The sequence below is a fragment of the Haliotis rufescens genome, unplaced genomic scaffold (assembly GCF_023055435.1).
Source record: "Haliotis rufescens isolate VD_foot unplaced genomic scaffold, xgHalRufe1.0.p SCAF_130, whole genome shotgun sequence".
NCBI classification, from domain to species: Eukaryota; Metazoa; Mollusca; class Gastropoda; order Lepetellida; family Haliotidae; genus Haliotis; species Haliotis rufescens.
This window is the reverse complement of record NW_025963814.1, coordinates 410,327-424,911: the sequence shown is the minus strand read 5'-3', so window position 1 is coordinate 424,911 and position 14,585 is coordinate 410,327. Positions and strand designations below refer to the sequence as shown.

The following is a 14,585-nucleotide window of genomic DNA, read 5'->3' as shown; positions in this document are numbered from 1 at the left end:
TATACATAGCACTGTCAAAACAGTCATACAATAAGAATTGGATCAGCTTGTGAGCCAGCATATAAACAACAATAACAGACTCAATGGTCATGAATACCAATGGAAAAAAAAACAAATCCTATGAAAATATGACCTTAACAGATCACCATACATTAGGTATGGCAGGGGGATACAAACATCAAGCCGTCACAATAAAAGTTAAAGTTGCGATAAAAAAATTACAAAATATACTTTAGCTAAGAGGGCATGCCTTGTGTGTAACATATGTTCTAAGTCAACCGTATAAAACATACACACTCCCAATTGTCCTGACTAACTTACTGGTTTCAATGGTCCCAGGCTCAAACCTGAATTGATTCAGCCAGATTCCACCTTATTCAGTAATTGCTGGGGCAGCGAAAAAGGTCAAGGTCGTAAACACTCGATCAAGGTCATAAGCACAAAGTTCAGTGTCATAAGCACAAGGTCAAGGTCATAAGCACTAGGTCATGGTTTCCATGCAATGTTAAAGCCAAATTTTCCAAAGCTTTGACAAATGGAGCATAAAATGGAGCATGTACTGCCTACATGAAGTCATGACAGAAATCAGAGTATCCACGGTATCAGCAATGGGAAAAACACTGCACAATAGCAAAACAATAGGAAAAAGAATGTAACATTGTATGACAGTTATAACCATATAGTTTTAAGTTTGGGCCTGACAGCAGCCTTCAGCACCAGATCAGACAAAGTTCAGGGTCCAAGACATGAATATACAGTTTAATATGGTAATTAACACTAGCCCACTGCCAGTACAGATGCAAGGTGCTAGTAAATCGGTTGTGCTTCACACCACTGTGAACAGTATTTCACATATACTACTCAAAACAAGTCCAAGAACACCCACAACTGGAAGGTTGTGTGCACCCACCAGCCATGGCAGACTAACTATAGTCATAAGAAAACATTGGGCTGTCTTTAACTTCTTTTTGAGTAATATACATGGTGTGTCAGTTTGTGTTAGGAGGAAAGCCAGAGTGATGCAGTTCTTCGACGTTTACCACTCTGGTGAAACCCACAAGCACGGGTATGGTACAGAAAACACTGTGACAATCAAGGTGGATCTAGGATTCGAACCCATGATCACAGGTTCACGCATGCCTGAGGGAGGAATTGCAGCACACTGCAGCACCTTAGGTGACTGGGCTACCCTTGCCCCTCAAACCAGGGCTGCCCTTGGCCCTCAAACCAGGACCACCCCTGGCCTTTAAACCTGGGCCACCCCTGGCCCTTAAACCAGGCCCACCCCTGGCCCTTAAACCAGGGCCTGTAGAGTGTGCAGGACACTGCCGATGTGAGTGCAAATAATACTTTGGTTAACATGTACAAGGAAGAAGATATCGCATTGGCCTATAATGATAGACTCAACTACTTATTTCACACTTAGATGTTTAGTATTTTCCATTAATATACACATGTAATATATAGTATATTCCAAGGAAAATATAGTTTCATGCAAAGTCTTTAAGTTTGCAAATGAGGGCCTTGTACTGATTACCTACCTCGTTAAGATAACCTTGAACCTGTGTTGCTGCTTGTAACAGAGACTAAGGACATCTCATAGTTCAGTGTAAGAACAAAATGTCCAGTCGAATGGTAGGAATTGGTCATTTTTCAAAGGTGAACAACAGCAACTAAAAACCTTATCTGACAATATTTATGTCATCTGGAACGTCAGTCTTGATCCCAAAGCTAGTTTCCTTCCGCAACACAGAATTCAGGGCCTCCTTCCACTGTTGAAACTCTATCGTCGACTTACGATAGTCGCAGCACTCGTATCATCTTATAGCGCATGGCCCAGTAGTTAATAAGTGTTTATTAACAAATGCAAAATACAAATAATTCCTGTGTGAAATTGCAGTTCTAGACAGCTGTGTACATTATTCTACCTATTCTGGTCAACACACCTTATTAATCACGACAGAAGAACTCGGACATGCCACATGCTTATTTTAGGACAGCATGCCGGTTGATCTTTCTGGCAAAGCAAATACAAAATCACATTATCCAAAACATAATTCTGCAATGTTATTTTCCTTATAAGCAATAACACAAAGCCTTATTTCAACACATTCACTTTAAGTTGTTTGGTTAGAATACCAAATACTGCAGTTGACCCAGGATTTTTATACATATTTTTCAGCATTTTTTGTGAACAATAATGCTAACGTCACACTGTTTTTTCTCTCTCACCTATTTGGTAAAATGGAGTCAGTCAAAAGAAATTGTTAGGTCAAATGTACTATTTCTTCTTTCTAATTTCAATTTGTTTGTCAGTCTCTTTAACCAAGTGAAACAATAACAGGCCTTCAGTTTTGTCCCTTTGCCTTCTGTTCCGGACAAGATGCTATTTTATTTCCACATTCCTGCACATTGTGTAACATGTTACAAATATTTTACATTATATTATTAATAACTATTTGATCTCTGAAGTTGATGCAGCTGCTGACAGGACCTCATCCCATCCTGCAGGAATCTGTATATTCCAGCACAGCATAGACGCGGTGGGGATGTACGGTCAAGGTGCCCCTATCAGCATTATCTCAATTGATACTCCCATCCTGCAGGAATCTGTATATTCCAGCACAGCATAGACGCGGTGGGGATGTACGGTCAAGGTGCCCCTATCAGCATTATCTCAATTGATACTCCCATCCTGCAGGAATCTGTATATTCCAGCACAGCATAGACGCGGTGGGGATGTACGGTCAAGGTGCCCCTATCAGCATTATCTCAATTGATACTCCCATCCTGCAGGAATCTGTATATTCCAGCACAGCATAGACGCTGTGGGGATGTACGGTCAAGGTGCCCCTATCAGCATTATCTCAATTGATACACCCATCCTGCAGGAATCTGTATATTCTAGCACAGCATAGACGCGGTGGGGATGTACGGTCAAGGTGCCCCTATCAGCATTATCTCAATTGATACACCCATCCTGCAGGAATCTGTATATTCTAGCACAGCATAGACGCGGTGGGGATGTACGGTCAAGGTGCCCCTATCAGCATTATCTCAATTGATACTCCCATCCTGCAGGAATCTGTATATTCTAGCACAGCATAGACGCGGTGGGGATGTACGGTCAAGGTGCCCCTATCAGCATTATCTCAATTGATACACCCATCCTGCAGGAATCTGTATATTCCAGCACAGCATAGACGCTGTGGGGATGTACGGTCAAGGTGCCCCTATCAGCATTATCTCAATTGATACTCCCATCCTGTAGGAATCTGTATATTCTAGCATAGCATAGACGCAGTGGGGATGTACGGTCAAGGTGCCCCTATCAGCATTATCTCAATTGATACACCCATCCTGTAGGAATCTGTATATTCTAGCACAGCATAGACGCGGTGGGGATGTACGGTCAAGGTGCCCCTATCAGCATTATCTCAATTGATACTCCCATCCTGTAGGAATCTGTATATTCTAGCATAGCATAGACGCAGTGGGGATGTACGGTCAAGGTGCCCCTATCAGCATTATCTCAATTGATACACCCATCCTGTAGGAATCTGTATATTCTAGCACAGCATAGACGCAGTGGGGATGTACGGTCAAGGTGCCCCTATCAGCATTATCTCAATTGATACACCCATCCTGCAGGAATCTGTATATTCTAGCACAGCATAGACGCGGTGGGGATGTACGGTCAAGGTGCCCCTATCAGCATTATCTCAATTGATACACCCATCCTGCAGGAATCTGTATATTCTAGCATAGCATAGGCGCAGTGGGGATGTACGGTCAAGGTGCCCCTATCAGCGTTTGTCAATTGATACACCCATCCTGCAGGAATCTGTATATTCTAGCATAGCATAGACGCAGTGGGGATGTACGGTCAAGGTGCCCCTATCAGCATTATCTCAATTGATACACCCATCCTGTGGGAATCTGTATATTCCAGCATAGCATAGACGCAGTGGGGATGTACGGTCAAGGTGCCCCTATCAGCGTTTGTCAACTGATCACCCATCTTGTCTATTCTATCAGAAGGTATGTACTAGATCAAATGGTCTCACAGAGATTTACAGAAATCAGAAATAAGGAGGGTAGTCGTAAGAGAAACTTTACAAAAAACAACAATAATAAACATGTCATAAATATGCATACAAACTCACGCACTATTTGCAGGTATTTGGAAGAATAAAGACACACCCACCCAGAATCAATGCCGAATTTCATTTTCAGTGATGAACACCACAAACAATATACTGTAAATCTGGAAATTAATGCGTCTCCAAATTAATACGACTGCTGACCCCTAGCCAAAAAATGCGACTCAAAATCAATGCGACTCCCCCCACCCCATCCCCAGTGGAATGATAGGAATCCTTACCCTAATCCGATCAAACAGTGGTCAATGATGCCTAGTTTGACACGAGTGGGTAGAACTCTTGACCCCAGCAGTGATAACTCACCGGATGCCCTTTGTGTAATTCCTATTCTTTAAATGACATTGTTATGTACTTCAAATTGCTCCTCAATAAACCGTGTTTGTGTATATATTCAAGTTGGTATTTCCGCTATCCAAAGTGTGCGCTATCCGAAGTCATATTGTTGATAGTCATTTTGGAGACATAAATACGAAGTTTCATTAATGCGAACAAAGACCACTCGCATTTTATCATTTAATTCATGCTCGCGTTAAATTCAAGATTTACAGTACCTCGTAACATAGGATTATCCTATAACACGTATGTCCCATTGTACGCAATAGATGCCAGGAAATTTGTTGTGCCTGCTAAATCCCAGTATGAGATGACCACAATAAAGCTAACTTGGTGAGAACACTACGGCCTTTTTTAGACGACTTGGAGTCAGTTGGCTTTAACATTGCTTTGAATGTGAGTGAGTCAGCTTAATGTGGGAGGAAAGCCCGAAGTGATGCAGGTCTCAGACGTTTACCACTTCGGTGAAACCCACGAGCACAGTTATGGTGCTGACAAACCTAGAAACATAATCGAAGTGAACAAAGATTTAAACCCTCGACCAAAGGTTTCTGGGTGTGTCCAAGTGAAGGAAGTCACAGGTCAACTCAGATCTATCATTATCAGTATCGAGATGTTACCTTCAATATACAATTAACTACTCTTGATCATTCGTACTGTTAAACCGAAATATAATCTAAAGTTCATGTACCCTTAAACTTTTCTATGTTTCATTACAATAACTTACCCACGAACCATAAAATGTTAGAACCGGACGCCATCTTGTTTCCTAGCAGACGAGTCAATATTCATCACGTGACAAGTCAATACTGATCATGTGACAAGTCAATACTGATCATGTGACAAGTCAATACTGATCATGTGACAAGTCAATACTGATCATGTGACAAGTCAATACTGATCATGTGACCAGTCAATACTGATCATGTGACAAGTCAATACTGATCATGTGACAAGTCAATACTGATCATGTGACAAGTCAATACTGATCATGTGACAAGTCAATACTGATCATGTGACCAGTCAATACTGATCATGTGACAAGTCAATACTGATCATGTGACAAGTCAATACTGATCATGTGACAAGTCAATACTGATCATGTGACAAGTCAATACTGATCATGTGACAAGTCAATACTGATCATGTGACAAGTCAATACTGATCATGTGACAAGTCAATACTGATCATGTGACAAGTCAATACTGATCATGTGATAAGTCAATGTTTGAGGTCAGTGTCAGTCACATGATTTGGGGGTCAACATTGAAACGTATTTTTTTGTCACGTGGTACGGAATAACCAATGGAATAGCAAGATTCTTAATAGAGGCATAACCAGTTATAATGAACACATTCTTAATGAAAGATTATCTAGAAGTTCGCCTACAGTAATAGTTACCTTATTTATCAATATTGACACTGAGATATTCACCTGTGAAGCTGTTCTTCATGAATAATCAAGATATTCACCTGTCAAGTTAATTGTCAGGATTTTCTTCGTACCCATATCATGAACAGTTTAGTAAATCTTCATGAACACATCTATCATGAAAGGTATTATTTAGATGCCCACCTACAAGTATGTTGACCAGGCTAAATGGTAAACAGAGTGTCAGCTTGACGAACAACATGTTTTGTACAAGAGGCCAGGGCATGCTATCAAAAGGTGCATCTGGCGTGTGGATATGCAATTCAAAGAGAAAAACCAGCTCTTGAAGAATGGCATACTTGTCCCAACATTACAGCGACAGAAATAGGCAATTTGTGGGCGTGTCCCAATGTTACAGTGACAGAAACATGTAACTTGTGGGCGTGTCCCAATGTTACAGTGACAGAAACATGTAACTTCTGGGCGTGTCCCAATGTTACAGTGACAGAAACATGTAACTTGTGGGCGTGTCCCAATGTTACAGTGACGGAAACATGTAACTTGTGGGCGTGTCCCAATGTTACAGTGACAAAAACGGAACTTGCGGGTGCGTCCCAATGTTACAGTGACAAAAACGTAACTTGTGGGCGTGTCCCAATGTTACAGTGACAGAAACAAAGTAGAAAAGACTCCTCTCTTGGTGCGGCTGAAATGAATAGAGTCACAGCCTCATGGGATATACGGACATAAATACTAACGTACTAAAAGCATAAGTGACTCTCCGCCACACGACCCCAGGAACCTGCGAGGGGTAGGACCAGACCGAGGCAGCCTCACTTTGATTGTAGAGTGAGTATAAATTATTTGATTACGACACGTTTACAGCAGAACAGTCTCCAGTCACATGGCACTCTGCCCACGTCTCTTCTCAATACAATCAGTCCAGGCGTATCAAACGTGGCGACAGTGCCCCCTGGTGGTTGGTAGAATCATCACACTCCCTACTATTTTTCATCGATTGTTTTTAACAAACGTATCCAGAATGTCCTCGGCCATTTTGAGGTTGTTGTGCGACACTCTCAAGGCCTCCACTGCTTTGAGGCGATCGTAGCCCCGGTCTACGAGTATGGTGACGTGCTCCTCGTTTAAACTGCCCACAATCGTTCCATTGTTCTCCTTGTTCAGGTCCTGGTTCTCTCGCAGTCCCTCGCGCCGAGCGGGCAGGGGAATATCATTCACATCTCCACTGAAACAACACACACATCCAATACTAATTAACCATACTTGATGGCCCCAGCTGTCACAGTAGTGTAGAATAGTGGGCAGGTCGATCTCATTAACTCATAGAAACAACATCAAAATACTATCATACATTCATATTTCCCCACAAACACAGGTAATTATTTTTGATTTTGTATTTATTTTGTGCCAGATGTATGCTCATCTTTTTGCATCGTAACCATGCATATTTATGCACATGTCTTCAAGTTTGCACGTACATCAACCAACCTACATTCCATAGTAAAAGAGCTGGAATGCAGGGGGATTACAGGACCCTTCCCCTTCAATGACTTGATATACCCTACCCTGAATGATTCATTATTCCTTACCACTCAATGACTCGCTATACTCTCCCCCTCAATGATTCTATATTCCCTACCCCTCAATGATTCTATATTCCCTCCCCCTCAATGATTCTATATTCCCTCCCCCTCAATGATTCTATATTCCCTCCCCCTCAATGATTCTATATTCCCTCCCCCTCAATGATTCTATATTCCCTCCCCCTCAATGATTCTATATTCCCTCCCCCTCAATGATTCTATATTCCCTCCCCATCAATGACTCGATATACCCTCCCCATCAATGATTCTATATTCCCTCCCCCTCAATGATCAATGATTCTATATTCCCTTCCCCTCAATGATTCTATATACCCTCTCCTCAATGATTCCATATACCCTCCCACTCAATAATTCTCTCGTCCCTCCCCTTGTGAAGGGTGGAGGTGTTGGTCCGTGGGGCGAAGGTGTGTCCTTGTGGGGTGAATATGTACCATTGTGGGGGTGGAGGTTTTTGGCCTGTGGGGTGGAGGTATGTCATTGTGGGGTGAAGGTGTGTCATTGTGGGGTGGAGGTATGTCATTGTGGGAGGTCGGTGTGTAATAGTGGGGTGGAGGTGTGTAATAGTGGGGTGGAGGTGTGGGCCTGTGGGGTGAAGGTGTGGGCCTGTAGGGTGGAGGTGTGTCATTGTGGGAGGTCGGTGTGTAATAGTGGGGTGGAGGTGTGTAATAGTGGGGTGGAGGTGTGGGCCTGTGGGGTGAAGGTGTGGGCCTGTGGGGTGAAGGTGTGTCATTGTGGGAGGGAGGTGTGTAATAGTTGGGTGGAGGTGTGGGCCTGTGGGGTGAAGGTGTGTCATTGTGGGAGGGAGGTGTGTAATAGTGGGGTGGAGGTGTGTAATAGTGGGGTGGAGGTGTGGGCCTGTGGGGTGGAGGTGTGTCATTGTGGGAGGGAGGTGTGTAATAGTGGGGTGGAGGTGTGTAATAGTGGGGTGGAGGTGTGGGCCTGTGGGGTGAAGGTGTGTCATTGTGGGAGGGAGGTGTGTAATAGTGGGGTGGAGGTGTGTAATAGTGGGGTGGAGGTGTGTAATAGTGGGGTGGAGGTGTGGGCCTGTGGGGTGAAGGTGTGTCATTGTGGGAGGGAGGTGTGTAATAGTGGGGTGGAGGTGTGGGCCTGTGGGGTGAAGGTGTGTCATTGTGGGAGGGAGGTGTGTAATAGTGGGGTGGAGGTGTGTCATTGTGGGAGGGAGGTGTGTCATTGTGGGAGGGAGGTGTGTAATAGTGGGGTGGAGGTGTGGGCCTGTGGGGTGAAGGTGTGTCATTGTGGGAGGGAGGTGTGTAATAGTGGGGTGGAGGTGTGGGCCTGTGGGGTGAAGGTGTGTCATTGTGGGAGGGAGGTGTGTAATAGTGGGGTGGAGGTGTGGGTCTGTGGGGTGGAGGTGTGGGCCTGTGGGGTGAAGGTGTGGGCCTGTGGGGTGGAGGTGTGTAATAGTGGGGTGGAGGTGTGGGCCTGTGGGGTGAAGGTGTGGGCCTGTGGGGTGGAGGTGTGTAATAGTGGGGTGGAGGTGTGTCATTGTGGGAGGGAGGTGTGTCATTGTGGGAGGGAGGTGTGTAATAGTGGGGTGGAGGTGTGGGCCTGTGGGGTGAAGGTGTGTCATTGTGGGAGGGAGGTGTGTAATAGTGGGGTGGAGGTGTGGGTCTGTGGGGTGGAGGTGTGGGCCTGTGGGGTGAAGGTGTGGGCCTGTGGGGTGAAGGTGTGTCATTGTGGGAGGGAGGTGTGTAATAGTTGGGTGGAGGTGTGGGCCTGTGGGGTGAAGGTGTGTCATTGTGGGAGGGAGGTGTGTAATAGTGGGGTGGAGGTGTGTAATAGTGGGGTGGAGGTGTGGGCCTGTGGGGTGAAGGTGTGTCATTGTGGGAGGGAGGTGTGTAATAGTGGGGTGGAGGTGTGGGTCTGTGGGGTGGAGGTGTGGGCCTGTGGGGTGAAGGTGTGGGCCTGTGGGGTGAAGGTGTGTCATTGTGGGAGGGAGGTGTGTAATAGTGGGGTGGAGGTGTGTCATTGTGGGAGGGAGGTGTGTAATAGTGGGGTGGAGGTGTGTAATAGTGGGGTGGAGGTGTGTCATTGTGGGAGGGAGGTGTGTTTTAGTGGGGTGGAGGTGTGGGCCTGTGGGGTGAAGGTGTGTCATTGTGGGAGGGAGGTGTGTAATAGTGGGGTGGAGGTGTGGGCCTGTGGGGTGAAGGTGTGTCATTGTGGGAGGGAGGTGTGTTTTAGTGGGGTGGAGGTGTGGGCCTGTGGGGTGAAGGTGTGTCATTGTGGGAGGGAGGTGTGTAATAGTGGGGTGGAGGTGTGGGCCTGTGGGGTGAAGGTGTGTCATTGTGGGAGGGAGGTGTGTTTTAGTGGGGTGGAGGTGTGGGCCTGTGGGGTGAAGGTGTGTCATTGTGGGAGGGAGGTGTGTAATAGTGGGGTGGAGGTGTGGGCCTGTGGGGTGAAGGTGTGTCATTGTGGGAGGGAGGTGTGTAATAGTGGGGTGGAGGTGTGGGTCTGTGGGGTGGAGGTGTGGGCCTGTGGGGTGAAGGTGTGGGCCTGTGGGGTGAAGGTGTGTCATTGTGGGAGGGAGGTGTGTAATAGTGGGGTGGAGGTGTGTCATTGTGGGAGGGAGGTGTGTAATAGTGGGGTGGAGGTGTGTAATAGTGGGGTGGAGGTGTGGGCCTGTGGGGTGGAGGTGTGTCATTGTGGGAGGGAGGTGTGTAATAGTGGGGTGGAGGTGTGTCATTGTGGGAGGGAGGTGTGTAATAGTGGGAGGGAGGTGTGTAATAGTGGGGTGGAGGTGTGGGCCTGTGGGGTGGAGGTGTGTCATTGTGGGAGGGAGGTGTGTAATAGTGGGGTGGAGGTGTGGGTCTGAGGGATGGAGGCGTTGGTCTGAGGGATGGAGGCGTTGGTATGCGGGGGAGGTGTGTGACTGTGGGGGAGGTGTGTGACTGTGGGGTTGAGAGGCTCAGGTTTGCTGTACTTACTGTGACTGAACAGGAGCTGGCTGTTTGGCCCTGGGCATATGGGCAGGTGGGCAGGCATATTCACTTGGAAGTCGATGTAACTGGGGGGGAGCGTTTCCTGTCACGGAGAAAATAGTTCCTGTAAAATGTGAGTGAAGCATGAGGAAAGCATTAGGCAAAGCATGCTGGGTAAGCAAATAAGGGCAAGCACAGGCATGCAACTTAAAAACAGCAGAGTCAAGCATGACAAAAATTCAACATAAACAACAAAATATGGGAACGAAGTGTTTGTTCACATGAATGCTTTGCATGAAAGATCAAGTCAAACATGTTATATATGTGCCAAAGTAATATATTTCTACCTCAACAAGTGCATCAAGTCTCAAGAAAGTCGAGAGAACATTGCATACAACTATTCAGGGATATGTTAAGTGCATCGTAAAACCTTCCAGAATTGTTTTGTCGAGGAATTGGTGAGAATTAGAGCCCTAAGTTCTTGTGATTGTGCAGCCTAGTGTTAATGTCAACATCCATGCAGAGGTGTTTACTCATTCAGCCATCCGGAAAGATCCGGGGTAGAATAGGTCTTCAGCAACCCATGCTTGCCGTAAAAGGCGACTATGTTTGTCGTAAGAGGCGACTAACGGGATCGGGTGGTCAGGCTCGCTGACTTGGTGGATACACATCATCGTATCCCAGTCGTGTGGATCAATTTTCTGGAATGTCTGGTCCTGACAAGATTATTTACAGACTACCGTCATATAGCTGGAATATTGCTGAGTGCGGCGTTAAACAACAAACCAACAAACCAACAAAACAAACAAAACTCATTCAGCAGATCCTGAGAGTGAGTGAGTGAGTGAGGGATGACTGCATTATTCCAGCTCTATCCCTATGGCAGGCTGTGAGTAATGGACCAGACAAACCAGTGACTGAAAGGACGTCAGTAAATCCCCACCATCAGGGTACAGACACACCATCAACCCTGTCACAGAGAACTCATCCCAGACTGTAGGTGATGGGTCACTAACTCTGCTCTACTGCATGGTACTCAAGATGAGTGAGTGAGTGAGTGAGTGAGTGAGTGAGTGAGTGACCCTGTCACAGAGAACTCATCCCAGACTCTAGGTGATGGGTCACTAACTCTACGCAACTGCATGGTACTCAAGATGAGTGAGTGAGTGAGTAAGGTTTTACGGCGCTTTTAGCAATATTCCAGCAATATCACCACGGGGACACCAGAAATGGGCTTCACACATTGTACCCATGTCGGGAATTGAACCCGGGTCTTCGGCATGACGAGCGAACGCTTTAACCACTAGGCTACCCGACCACCCTGGTACTCAAGATGAGTGAAGGACCCAAATGGTAATTGTTGTTTATAACCATCCCAATATTTAATTATATATATTTACTTACACTTTATAACTGTGTGGTTTATATGGTATTGTTTTTAAAAAACAACAACATAAATACAAAAAAGTACACAGGGTGGAAATTAACGCTCACCTATAGGCCCGAGGCCAGTAGAAAATACCTCGGGCTAATATAATCATACTTCTACTTAGCTATAGGCCGTTTTTTTAACACATGCTGTTAATTATCTTCCTCTCGATTCCCCAAATCGCTGCGCTAGACATCTTTCAAGTCTTAAAAGATTGAGTTAAAAGATTAGTTAATAAATATGGCAAATATTTGCCCGTTTTCACCATGTGTAAACTTTGATGGACACCTGTAGCGAACTTAAACTTGCTGACCTGCTGTCTGCTGTATAGGTAACCTATACCTAACAAGTATGCTACAAGACGTGCTACTCCATGTATAACCCTGTAATGTCATATACTGAACTGAATAAAAAATATTTTTAAAAAAAGAAAAAAAAGATTTAAATTTGAGAGTCTGCTTATTTTTTAAGGACTAGTAACAATTCCGAAAGGCCTGTGTTTTTCTAGTTAATTTCCATCACTGGCACGGCACAAGACAGAAGACAAATGATCGTGACAGTGTGACCACGTGACTCTGAGACAGTGTGACAGTGAGACTGACCAAGACTTCAGCGTCACAAGCAGAGACATAAGGTTCAACACATGAAGCTTCAGGATATTTTCTGAGTATGACATATCTCACATGGGATAATATCTCACCGTATTCAAGTTACCAAGACAACAGACAAGTATTTTATTGAAATGGCGATATGAGTTCTATAAGCATGCACGTCAAGCCCATGGTGACTCCAGGCCAGATTAGGTGCCCACTACGTGTACCCTATGCTTGTGGTAATACTGCTGATTCAGCACCTATCTCTCCATAGGGGACACAGCTGATGAGTGAATGTATGATGACTGAATGTATGCTTGTGGTAATACTGCTGATTCAGCACCTATCTCTCCATAGGGGACACAGCTGATGAGTGAATGTATGATGACTGAATGTATGCTTGTGGTAATACTGCTGATTCAGCACCTATCTCTCCATAGGGAACACAGCTGATGAGTGAATGTATGATGACTGAATGTATGCTTGTGGTAATACTGCTGATTCAGCACCTATCTCTCCATAGGGGACACAGCTGATGAGTGAATGTATGCTTGTGGTAATACTGCTGATTCAGTACCTATCTCTCCATAGGGAACACAGTTGATGAGTGAATGTATGATGACTGAATGTATGCTTGTGGTAATACTGCTGATTCAGCTCCTATCTCTCCATAGGGGACACAGTTGATGAGTGAATGTATGATGACTGAATGTATGCTTGTGGTAATACTGCTGATTCAGCACCTATCTCTCCACAGGGAACACAGCTGATGAGTGAATGTATGCTTGTGGTAATACTGCTGATTCAGCACCTATCTCTCCATAGGGGACACAGCTCATGAGTGAATGTATGATGACTGAATGTATGCTTGTGGTAATACTGCTGATTCAGCTCCTATCTCTCCATAGGGGACACAGTTGATGAGTGAATGTATGATGACTGAATGTATGCTTGTGGTAATACTGCTGATTCAGCACCTATCTCTCCACAGGGAACACAGCTGATGAGTGAATGTATGCTTGTGGTAATACTGCTGATTCAGCACCTATCTCTCCATAGGGGACACAGCTCATGAGTGAATGTATGATGACTGAATGTATGCTTGTGGTAATACTGCTGATTCAGCTCCTATCTCTCCATAGGGGACACAGCTGATGAGTGAATGTATGATGACTGAATGTATGCTTGTGGTAATACTGCTGATTCAGCTCCTATCTCTCCATAGGGGACACAGTTGATGAGTGAATGTATGATGACTGAATGTATGCTTGTGGTAATACTGCTGATTCAGCTCCTATCTCTCCATAGGGGACACAGCTGATGAGTGAATGTATGATGACTGAATGTATGCTTGTGGTAATACTGCTGATTCAGTACCTATCTCTCCATAGGGAACACAGCTGATGAGTGAATGTATGATGACTGAATGTATGCTTGTGGTAATACTGCTGATTCAGCATCTATCTCTCCATAGGGGACACAGCTGATGAGTGAATGTATGATGAGTGAATGTATGCTTGTGGTAATACTGCTGATTCAGCACCTATCTCTCCATAGGGAACACAGCTGATGAGTGAATGTATGATGAGTGAATGTATGCTTGTGGTAATACTGCTGATTCAGCACCTATCTCTCCATAGGGGACACAGCTGATGAGTGAATGTATGATGACTTAATGTATGCTTGTGGTAATATTGCTGATTCAGCACCTATCTCTCCATAGGGGACAAAGCTGATGAGTGAATGTATGATGAGTGAATGTATGTTTGTGGTAATACTGCTGATTCAGCACCGATCTCTCCATAGGGGACACAGCTGATGAGTGAATGTATGATGACTGAATGTATGCTTGTGGTAATACTGCTGATTCAGCACCTATCTCTCCATAGGGGACACAGCTGATGAGTGAATGTATGATGAGTGAATGTATGCTTGTGGTAATACTGCTGATTCAGCACCTATCTCTCCATAGGGGACACAGCTGATGAGTGAATGTATGATGACTGAATGTATGCTTGTGGTAATACTGCTGATTCAGCACCTATCTCTCCATAGGGGACACAGCTGATGACTGAATGTATGCTAGTGGTAATACTGCTGATTCAGCACCTATCTCTCCATAGGGGACACAG

General features: G+C 45.0%; 1 protein-coding gene and 1 long non-coding RNA gene across 5 annotated transcripts in view; one reads left to right on the top strand and one right to left on the bottom strand.

The window, feature by feature from the left end:
• Window positions 1–5,631: 5,631 nt before the first annotated feature.
• The window catches only part of LOC124116549 (E3 ubiquitin-protein ligase CBL-B-like), a 58,536-nt gene continuing 49,582 nt past the window's right edge, over window positions 5,632–14,585 (bottom strand). For 2 of the 4 annotated variants that reach the window (XM_048394876.1, XM_048394878.1), the window contains 2 exons: window positions 10,438–10,555; window positions 5,632–7,113 (listed from right to left, as the gene is read on the bottom strand). In XM_048394876.1, coding sequence (XP_048250833.1) covers window positions 6,879–7,113; window positions 10,438–10,555 — 353 coding nt within the window. In that variant the 3' untranslated portion in view covers window positions 5,632–6,878. The remainder of the gene's footprint in view (window positions 7,114–10,437; window positions 10,556–14,585) is intronic. The other 2 variants (XM_048394877.1, XM_048394879.1) reach the window with 1 other exon arrangement.
• On the top strand, window positions 8,172–10,055 carry LOC125378937. Its single transcript, XR_007220532.1, has 4 exons — window positions 8,172–8,318; window positions 9,159–9,284; window positions 9,411–9,473; window positions 9,999–10,055. It is a non-coding gene; the product is annotated as an uncharacterized LOC125378937 (long non-coding RNA).